Source organism: Lucilia cuprina, chromosome 3, assembly GCF_022045245.1.
Source record: "Lucilia cuprina isolate Lc7/37 chromosome 3, ASM2204524v1, whole genome shotgun sequence".
In the NCBI taxonomy this organism is placed as follows: domain Eukaryota; kingdom Metazoa; phylum Arthropoda; class Insecta; order Diptera; family Calliphoridae; genus Lucilia; species Lucilia cuprina.
In genome coordinates, this window is record NC_060951.1 from 62,336,179 (window position 1) to 62,347,561 (window position 11,383).

General features: G+C 31.2%; 1 protein-coding gene across 7 annotated transcripts; it reads left to right on the forward strand.

Moving 5' to 3' along the window:
- The first annotated feature begins 181 nt into the window (after nt 1-181).
- LOC111682972 (DENN domain-containing protein Crag) lies at nt 182-10,189 on the forward strand. 7 transcript variants are annotated; one of them, XM_046946898.1, is made up of 17 exons: nt 182-699; nt 912-1,342; nt 1,401-1,947; nt 2,005-2,155; nt 2,218-2,319; nt 2,487-2,656; nt 2,744-2,957; nt 3,020-3,175; nt 3,244-3,408; nt 3,508-3,745; nt 3,911-5,138; nt 5,198-5,497; nt 7,268-7,348; nt 7,997-8,378; nt 8,941-9,363; nt 9,434-9,612; nt 9,689-10,189. In XM_046946898.1, the coding sequence occupies exons 2-17, from the start codon at nt 1,012-1,014 to the stop codon at nt 10,008-10,010; spliced, it is 4,989 nt and encodes a 1,662-aa protein (XP_046802854.1). In that variant the 5' UTR covers nt 182-699; nt 912-1,011; the 3' UTR covers nt 10,011-10,189. The 7 variants fall into 7 exon arrangements, with proteins under 7 accessions (XP_046802854.1, XP_046802855.1, XP_046802853.1 ...); XM_046946899.1 differs by having other exon boundaries at nt 964-1,342; XM_046946897.1 differs by having other exon boundaries at nt 182-623.
- Nucleotides 10,190-11,383: the final 1,194 nt, after the last annotated feature.

Below are 11,383 nucleotides of genomic sequence, written 5' to 3' on the forward strand. Positions count from 1 at the left end.
TTATATAAATAAATATTGTTTTTGGTTGGAATTTAATTTGAACAATTATATATCGTTGAGCTGGGAATTCCATTTTCAATAAACTAATAAAAGTTTCTATATGTGGCATCACCTAAGAATTGCACTTTAACGTTATAATTTGGCAACTCTAAATTTAACCAACTGTCACCTTGGCGACGTTGTAATTATTTTACGACGACTTTGACATTTAAGTAACTCAAGTTAGATTTTGTTAAATTCCTACGGAAATGAAGTAGAAAAAATTGATATTTTAAAGAATTTTATAAAGAAAATAATACTATAACTGTGTAACAAAGTAAAAAATTATTGGTAGCATACTAGCAAAATATCAGAAAGTTCTTAAATAATAAAAAGAAAAAGCGGTGATGTAAAAGTTATGAACATTTGCGTAGTGATTTATGAAAATTAAAGAGCTGTGAAGGGAGGAGCAGCAGTAGAGCAGTCAACACAGTAATTTTTATAGTGACAAAGAACACAAAAATATAAAAAATAAAGAAAAATTAAAACTAGATATCAAGAAACTTTAAAACAAGGCGTAGCAGCGCCAAATACTGCAAAAATACTTTATAAATCAAATAATAACTACGAGAAAAAATTAAAATGTAATTATAGAAATTGTATATATATAAATAAATAAATAAACAGACAATCCTAGCAGTGGAACAGAACAGACTGAATGTAAGATACTTTGAAGGTTAAGGGGATTTGTATGTTGTATTTAAATCAAGAGCTGATTCATCATCAGTGCGGTTCAGTTCAGTTCTGTCTTATGTGTGGTATGCAAGTCAAAATAAACAAGAAGAACTTGTTTTCTGCTGATTTGCAGCATAAAGCTTAGTTTAAGTTTCCCTTAACCATCTTCGATTTATTTTTCTTATTGTACTGTTCAGTTGCTAGTGATTGTCAAGGACACCATAATAATAAAAAATACAAATAATAAAGAGACAATAGCACGAATGTGTAAAAAAGTGTAATCAATTGAATGTATGTATGTTTGTGTCTCTTAAAACAGCAGTTGCCATGGAGGAGAAACGTATTGCCGATTATTTTGTTGTGGCCGGTATGCCAGAGAAGCCAAAACTGCTGCAAGAGAGTAATTTTAAAGATTCCAGCCATTTAAGGGCTGCCACCTCCATTGATCCCATAACAGACATTGGTGTCTTTTTCCCTTTATTGGGCGAAGAGATACCCGATGATTATACCGTGTTGGAAAGTACACCTACTGGACTACCTGCTAACTTAAATTATGGTTCTCTAAGATCAACAGAATGTTTCATTTACTACAGACGTGGCAAGGATCGTCCGCCATTGGTAGATATTGGTAAGTAAAGTGAGCTTATACTTATATGGGTTTAAACTAGACATTGTAATTTCTAAAGGGGTACTTTATGAGGGTCATGAACGCATTATGTCTGATGCTGAAATTGTGGCTGAAACACCAGGTGGTCGTGTGGCCAACGTTAACAATTCATCGGCCAAAACATTTTTAACTTATCGTCGTGCTCAAGCTGAAATGCCCTGCAATGAATTAGTTGTCACCGATTTGTGTGTAATTATTAGCAGCAAAGGAGAGAAACCACCACATGCCTTTTGTCTAATCTATAAGTCTTTGAACAAAGCCTTTACCGGTAGCGATGTTTATTTATGCTACAAAAAATCTATGTACCGTCCAAAACACATTAGTTATCAGCCGGAAATTTTATTACGTTATCCTACAGTTGATCATAATGATTTTCCATTAAATCTATGTCCAAGTGTGCCCTTATTTTGCTTACCCATGGGAGCTTCACTGGAAGCCTGGCCATATGTGGCCGAAAATAAAAAGCGTAAACCCACAGCGCCGGTATTTAGTACATTTGTTTTGACCGTAAATGATGGCACGTACAAGGTGTATGGTTCGGCTTTGACTTTTTATGAGGATTTTGAGTGAGTTTTCGTTTGATTAAAAAATCTGTACAAAATTTATGTTGTTTTATATTATAGTGCATCTCAGTTAACGGAACAACAGTGTGAGCTACTTGGTTGGAATGAGGAATTTGCACAAAATCATTCATTGCATATCATTAAAGCTATTTGTTTATTATCACATTACCCCTTTGGCGATACTTTCGATAAATGGTTGAAATATTTACACGTAAGTAAAATAGTAATTTCTTATTAATAGAGAATTTAAAAAATGCAATATTTTTATTTTAGCGCTTGGCTGTATTTGGTGTTAATTTACCCATACCTATAGAACGGTATATAACACAATTATTAGATGAGGTACCATTTCCAGCACCCAGTATACATTTACAGGTAAAAGAAATCATACAAAATTTGCTTGCAAATAATGTTTTGGTGCAAAGTCTTTTATAAAAAGTGTTAGTGAAATTTAATAGGTCCAAAATTATTTATTATAGACTGGACTTATAAATAAGAATTTATAAATATGTTCAAATTTAATAATCTTTAAATCCTTACAGTTATCAAGTGAATCAAATGATCGTATACTACTAACGCAACCTGAGGATTCTCCATTACCGCGTAGCGGTGCTGGATTTCATATGCTCCTGCAAAATTTAGGCACAGAAAACTGTTTACATGTCTTACTTTTGGCCTTAACTGAACAAAAAATACTCATACATTCTTTAAGGTAACAAAAAAAAAAAAAGAAATCCCAATTAAATAATGTTTAAATCTTCTTTTTAAATTAAAAATAAAAACTTTTCTAAAACAATAGGCCTGCTACATTGACTGCCGTAGCCGAAGCAATAGTTTCATTATTATTTCCCTTTAAATGGCAATGTCCCTACATTCCTTTGTGTCCACTAGGCCTGGCAGAAGTTCTACACGCACCAGTACCCTATTTAATAGGAGTAGATTCGAGATTTTTCGATTTATATGAACCGCCCACAGATGTTACTTGCATTGATTTGGATACCAATACCATAAGTGTAAGTTGTTTAATAAAATGTTTAGTAGCAGGCAAAATTGTAAGTAAAAATGTAATTTTTAGCTTTGTGAATCCCAAAAACATTTACTGGTTAAGTTGTTGCCCAAAAGAGCGGCTCGCATTTTGAAACAGACTCTTTCGGAATTGGAACAAACTAAACCGCTTAATATAGACTGCAACAATAGTTTAGATCGTGATTTACGCAAACGTAGACGTGAGGTAATTTAACATAAATATTGTAATCAAAAAATTTACATTTCAATAACATTTCTTTATAATCCTTACAGCTACATTTAGAACAACGTATACAAGAGGCCTTTTTATTATTTATGGCTTCAATTTTACGCGGTTATCGTGATTATTTGGTACCCATTTCAAAGGCACCTTCCGTGGGTGCCACTGATCCCAGTGCCTTATTTCAACTTAAAGCTTTTCTACGTTCTCGAGATAAGGTAGGAGAGTTGAATGAATTGTGATTTTTATTGTATATCTTCTGCTATTAATTAAAAAAATCTTTAATTATTTTCAACTTATTTGTTGTTTATTTTAAGGCTTATCAAAAATTCTTTGAATTATTGATGAAAACACAAATGTTTATACGCTTCATTGAGGAGAGATCATTTGTGTCAGATGGTGATCATGGTTTAACATTTTTCGATGAATGTGCCGAAAAGGTTGGTTCTTACGATGAAACACCATCGGATGTACGTTTGGTTGATTGGGAGACTGGCCAGAATAGTGAACGTACAAAATATATATTTCCACCAGATAGTATTGGACCCACCAAAGGTAAATTTGTTTTTAGTTACTAAAAGTTATTTTTAATAGTAATCAATGAGAAAGAGTAATGGGGCATAAGAATATACATAACTTGACCGAAATATCCACTTTAATTTGAAATATCTGTGGTTTTGTTTTTCCCAAACTAAAGCCTAAACTTTCACTTGTTTTCAGATCACAATGCCCAAGAGACAGTGTATAATTATGAAAATTTCACCTTAAATCCCAGTCTTTTGAAATCATCGAAAAAGACAGCATTATCGAGCTTAATACAACAACAAATCAATGGTTGTCTTGCACCCGGTTCACCTATTGCACGTCGTACTAAACATGAAATAAAATTGTCACAAAAAATGGCCAGACGTTGTCAAAGCCGTCCGGAGCTGTGGTCCAAATACTTACTAGCCACTTGCTATTCATTATATTTTCTGATTCTACCCTCCATGGTCTTGGATACAAGACGGGCTGGCAAAGAGCATGATATACTTAGAGCGGCCTATGATATGTTAGTTAAAGCCAGTAAAATAAAACTTAATTGTGATGAGTTTTGTTATCGCATTATGATGCAATTATGTGGCACTTACAATATGCCGGTATTGGCTGTACGCTTGCATTATCTTATGAAGAGGTCTGGCGTACAACCGAATGCCTTAACCTATGGTTTCTACAATCGTTGTGTTTTAGAATCGGAATGGCCTAGTGATAGCACCACCTTAAGCCAATTGCGTTGGAATCGTATAAAGAATGTGGTATTGGGTGCTGCTCACTTTAAAAGAGCTGGTAAATTGAGAGCCTCCAAGAAGCCTCTCTCTGCTTCATATGACAATAACCTAAGTACTCTGGAGACAGTAGATGGTACTTCACGTACCAGTCTGGAATCCTCTAATTCGTCACAACTATTAGCCGGTGCTGCTGGTGCAGCTGGTGATGGTTATGGTGTGAACATTTTAGACTTTTCAGCATTCGATAAATTACGCTCCAAATTAGGCAGTATTGTAAGACAATCGATTGGCACACAGGATGCTACCGATGATGTTATATCCAGTGCTGGCTTGTTAATTACTGGTGATTCAAAATTATCCTCAGACTCCACAGTAGGTCATGTACCGCCCGCCAGTCCACAACCCACAGCAAATGATTTAACTAAAAGACAACTTTCAAATCGTGAAAGTTTCGGTGGTGATGCTGAACTTTTAAATAAACTTCAAAGACAACATACTCTAACGGAAATGAATAATAAAAAGATTATGAATCTGGGTGATTACGATAAGGAGGCAAAAACTAATTTCAATGATTTGGCAAGTTCTCAAGAAGAATTAGATGATGATAATATACATGATACCGAAGATGAGGAAGATGATGATGAACATCCGCTATCGCATCAAATACAAAGTCCCACTAAGTACGATGTCTACTAAAATCACAAAATTGTTATTGATTTAAAATATATTTTAATTATAGAATATCACCCCGAACACCGGTTACACAAAACGATCCCTTGGGCGCCCTTAATGAAGAAGAAACTCCCCAACCAGTTCAAACTACAGAAGACCAGTCTGCCATAGGCGGTGGCGTGTCGTCTAGTTTTAACAATAATACTTTATATAGTGATAAACCCATATTGTTTAAGGGACAACGCAGTGCCACATTCGATGAATCCACTCAATTGAATAAAAATATGCAGCGTTCTGAAACTATGCCGGGTTCAAGTGTGGCCTCAAGTTTGGCAAATTTGGGTTCTTCGTTTAAATTAAATTTTGGGTGAGTTTTTATTAATATAAGTTAAAAGTTATATATTACGTATTAAGTTTAAACGTTAAAGAAACATTTTTGTTTGCTATAAAGTTGGTGATCAAAGAAAATTAGAAAAACACTTTAATTTTTTTAGTGTAGCATAAAATAATTTCTTTAAGATATTAGGTTATACGTTTTCGTTGCAAATTGAACTGTTGAATATTTTAAAACAGAAGCATTCTGGTGGAAATTTATTGAAATACTTATAAAAAAAATATTCTGACATTCCAATAAAATTGCAAATAAAACTAGATCTTCTAAGGTTATGCAAGGAAAACCGACGACTTCAAATTCAATTGGTTCCTTCTAATAGTGCCAGTACTACATTCTAAACTCCCCATTTTTGAAAAAAGACCCTTTAGCTTGCCTCAAGTTGTATCGAATATGTAGAGATTTTTTAACTTGTACTGATAGTCGAAGAACTATAAAAATTATGATTAACATGTAAACCACTATTATGGTCGATGAACTCTGTTTATTATTGGAGGAAGAAATTTCCCAATTTGTACTGCCATTTGTAGTTAGGACTATTAACAGATATTTATTTAAAACCTATCTGTATACAACATGGAAAATGGACTTGTTTAATTCAGGATTTCGTCTATACGAGAGAGAACAGTAGCTAGTGTCTCTCTTTCCTCTGTGAATCTCTTATATGGTGGGTACTTTATTTTCTGATCAGACTACATACAGGTTTTCACACTTTTCCACCCCTTTTGTTACTGAGGTTCTATAGTTGAAACGAAAAGTCGACTTTTCAACATTTTAAATTTTATTAAAAGTCGACTTTTGGACTTTTTTCGACATTTCGATTTTTTTACTTTTTTTTTTTGACTTCTTTCGACTTTTTTACTTTTTCCCACTATTTCAGAGTTTTTGACTTTTTTTCCACTTTTTTAAATTTTGGACTATTTTTGACATTTTTCTACTATATTTGAATTTTCGACTTTTTTCGACATTTTCTGACTTGTCGACTTTTTCGACTTTTATCGTTTATTATGAAAGAAAAAAATGTTTGTTGGTAAAAAACAAAAACATTTGTCCAGTTCACAATCGGTGTTATACGGTTGTATCGTAGTATGTTATAATTTTTTTATTATTGATTTGTTTTTGTTTAAAAAAAACTAAAATTGAAAACTTTATATGACAACAATACGACATCTATTGTGAATTGGACAATTGTGTTCACAGAATGTATTATCTTTCAATGTTCAGAAACTGAGATTCCTGGTTGTAATTCTGAAATAATATCATTCCCAATATATATGGATATTATTTCGACGAATACCTGGCAGTGACATAGAATTTGCTCCAGAGCTTAACTGACCTCTACCTTCGGTAATACATATTAAAATAAATAATAAATTGTTAAATGAAGATTTTGATTGTTTATGGTTATTTTTGAGTTTTTCATGCTAAGTGTAAACAATAGTTTTAAGTTTTTATATCTAAATTATTTTAAATCACAAAATTTAAAAAAAAAATCGATACTTTTTTTAAAACCATTAACTTTTATCGTTAGTTATAATTTATCATTAGCATTACATTTAATACCATATTATTTCAGTCGATAACACGCTATTTTATATAATTTTTTTTTTTTAATTTTTATTTATTTATTTTTATTGATGTAAACTTATTTATCCAATTATTTTATGTTATGTTGTGAAAAATTCAAATGTTTTCTTTTAATTTATTTTATAAACCAAAAACAAATATTGTAAAATGTTTTCGTAGACGTTATTCACCTGCACGCTTGTCCTTTAAGAAAGACTTGAAATTGCCCACCAATATTATAGAAAATATAAGCTACATAAGGTAAGTGTGTTGAATTTTAAACCAAAAAAAAAACAAACAAAACAAAACAAATGTGGCCACTAAAACATAGTTATTTAAAACAAAGATTTGGCCACATGTTTAAGCTTATGTTACTGTTTTAATTTATGTTATTAAAACTAAACTAAAAAAAAATAAAATTAAAATAAATATATGGTGAAGGTGATATGAAGAAAAAGGTGGTGGGTGACAGTTAAACACATAAACCTTAAATTTCTTTTCTAAACAAAAGTTGTACAGTTTGTTCAAAATATAGCTTTAGTTTTATTTCATATATATTTTTTTTGTTACTAATGTTAATATGCTTTTGTAATTTATTTAGTTTAATATTCATTTTGTTTTGTTATTTTATTACTTCTCGAAATGTAGAAAACAAACATTTGTGCATAAAATTCATTTTATTAAACATTTTTCAATATATTCTATAGACATTATTTCTTATAAATTAATATTAAGACACACTTTCAATAGAATTTTATAAAGGTTATAAATTATTATAAAGTAATGAAAATTTTAGTTATTTTTAAATATTATTCTAAAACTTTATAAAATTGTAATTGTGGTGTGAAAGTTTTTTTTTTTTTAATTATTTTATGTGGTTTTTAAAATATCTCTATCTTTTTTAAAAAGTCCTAATTTTAGTGGTAAAAAATCCAACGAAATTATACAAGGAAGCTTAAGTAGCATTAAACATGCCGCTACATCTATAACTCGTAAATTTGATGAAATTAAAGGTGCCATTTCGGCCAATACAACACCTGTCAAATCTTCATTATCCATACAAGGCTACAATGATAATGGTGTCACTGAAGAGGATATGATTGCCAATGAAGATGGCACTTTAAAAATAAGACGTGTTTCAAGTGATTTAGAACATCCTTGGGGTCGTTTAAGTGAATCGCGCAAATCAAGTTATAATAATCTAGTGCCACTAGGGGAAAATACTTCCACTATGAATTTGAATACTGCGCTGTTAGCTTTACCAGAAAATCTATATGCTACACCGCAAGATGTAAGTGAAAATCTTAAAGACTTTTTTATATCTTATAATAGACCAGGCTATGGACAAGTCTATAGACTAGATTATAGAGTAGAGTATAGACCAGACTATAGAATAGACTAGACTATAGACTAAAATATAGACTAGACTATAGACTAGACTACAGACTAGACTATAGACTATAGTACAGACATTAGTATAGACTAGAATATAGACTAGACTATATACTAAACTATAGACTAGACTATATACTAGACTATATACTAGACTATAGACTAGACTATAGACTAGACTATAGACTAGACTATAGACTAGACTATAGACTAGACTATAGACTAGACTATAGACTAGACTATAGACTAGACTATAGACTAGACTATAGACTAGACTATAGACTAGACTATAGACTAGACTATAGACTAGACTATAGACTAGACTATAGACTAGACTATAGACTAGACTGTGGACTAGACTATAGACTATACTAAAGACTACACTATAAGCTAGTCTATGTATTTTAATTTAAATATTTTTGACAGGGATATATATTAATATTATTTTTTAATACCAACAGAATATGGATGACAGCAATGATTTCGATGTCTTAATACAAATGACTTCATGCTCTCAATGCCACAATTGTTCTGTTTTACTTTACGATGAGGAAATAATGTCCGGCTGGTCAGCCGAAGATTCCAATTTAAATACAACATGTCATGCTTGCAACAAGTTAACTGTACCCTTTCTTAGTGTACGCTTTAATGTTAACGACACAAAAAAAGATAATAAACCACAAATGGAGAATCTAACTATACCCTATTTAAATCCACTTGTTTTGCGCAAAGAACTCGAAAATATTTTAACACAAGAGGGTGATTTATCACTCATTAAACCCAATTTTGTAGAAGAACATCCTATTATATATTGGAATCTATTGTGGATTATGGAACGCATAGAAAGTAAAACACATTTGCCAGATCTCTGTTCGCCCACAATTGTAGGTTTTTTTTAAATATAATTTAAAATTATTGTAAGTGATCCAATCTTTTGATTTTTCCATTTTTTAGGATGACACCAACTGTGATCCTTTGAGTAAGGTGAAACATGTAAAAATTCAATGTTTATGGGATAATTTACAATTGCACAGTGAGGCTGGTTTACCCATGTATATTTTATATAGACAAACTCAGCCCACCAGTCCTTTACTTAAAGCATTATTAACCGATCAAGCTCAATTGAACAAAAAGTAAGTTTTAAATACAAAAGCTTTTTAACGATTGTTATTAAAGTATTAAAGTTAATTCATTATTTTTTGATTGCAGCGTTATACAACAAATCGTTTCCGCCATACGCTGCAATGATCTTCTAATGCCGGTTAAAAAACTGGCCAATGAACGTCACAAACTCAAGAACAGTGGTGTCGATCGTTCTCATTCTATCTATCGTGATATACTATTTTTGGCCATAACTGCTATCGGTCGTTCGAATGTCGATTTAGCCACATTCCATCGCGAATATGCGGCAGTATTTGACAAACTTACCGAAAAGGAATGTAATATGTATTATCGCAATCAAGATCTGCCGCCCTCAGCAGCCACTATATTTTGTCGGGCTTATTTTAAACCACTGCTGCTGCTTCCTTGACGAGAACAAAATCTTATGCAACAACAGTTCCACAGAGATCAAATGAAAAACAATAATACGTAATCAACAACCCCCTCCCCTTAAAGAACGGAAACGGATGAAAAGAAAGGTAAATAAATTTTATAATACAACTTTGGTAATGACAACAAAAAAAGGCAATCATCAATGATACTTAAAAATATGTAAAAGAAAATAAAATATTTTATAGACTAGTTTTAGTAAGAGGAATTAATTAACTAATATATTAACAAACATACTATATATATATTTTTTGTTATTAGCTTATAGTTATAGGTTCTTGATGAAATCATTTTTAAGAAGAGGACAAACAAAACAAAAGCACATTACTTACTTATTATAGATTGTTAAGAAACAAAATTATTTAATTCATTCATTTATAACATTAACAACTTTTTTTATTATTCATATATTTATGAATTGCATTCACTTAAAATTTTAATTTTATTTTACAAAAATGTGGGCGTAGTTATGCTTTGATATCCACAGATATTTTGGTTCTGTGTTTTTCTATGTTTTAAGTGCAATACTTTTGGAATTTATGTTAAGTGGAACATTGTAGGAATTTCCAAAAACTTGTTTAACATAATAAACCTCCAAGAGGTTAGCTAACCCTATTTGAATTTTAAGAAAATTATAAAGTATTTATAAAATATGGTGTTTTTTAAATCATTTCTCCGCTTTAAAATTGGAATTATAAAGTAGAAGAGAGAGAGAGAGAGAGAGAAAGTGTTGGGAGGATCAGTTTGATAAAAAGATTAAAATTTATTTCATTACTTCGTTATTAATCATAAAAATTTAATTATTTTAATTTTCAAATCGATTTAATCAGTATTAAATTATTGTAAATTATTATTTTTTTTAACTTTTTGAAAAAAATTAGAGTTACGAGGAAAAATTTTAGAACTTGTTCAAAAACCTACAAGTTCTAGAGCGAGTGAAAACAGAACCACTTCAGGTTCTTAAACAACAGCCTTGGAACTAGTAGTGACGCCATTACTTTTGGAACCAGATCCTTAGAATATTGTTGTGGTTCTTAAATACTTCTAAATAGTTTTCTAGGAACTAGTTCTTTGAAACTAGTTACACATTGCTACTACACTAGTTCAATGGAACGCATACTAGTTTAACAACTTCTTGGAATCAAATCTATATTTTCGCATTTAACTGAACTACAAGATATTATTGTCGACTTCATAACGCTTTCTCAGAAGCAATTACGAAGGTGGCAATTTCGAACAAAAGTCATTGGTCTTTGCGCCAAACTAGAACGAGTTCAAGTTAAAATCATGTGTTCTAGAACTAGTTGTAGAACTAATACAATTTTTCTCGGGTTGTTATTAAAAAAAATTATG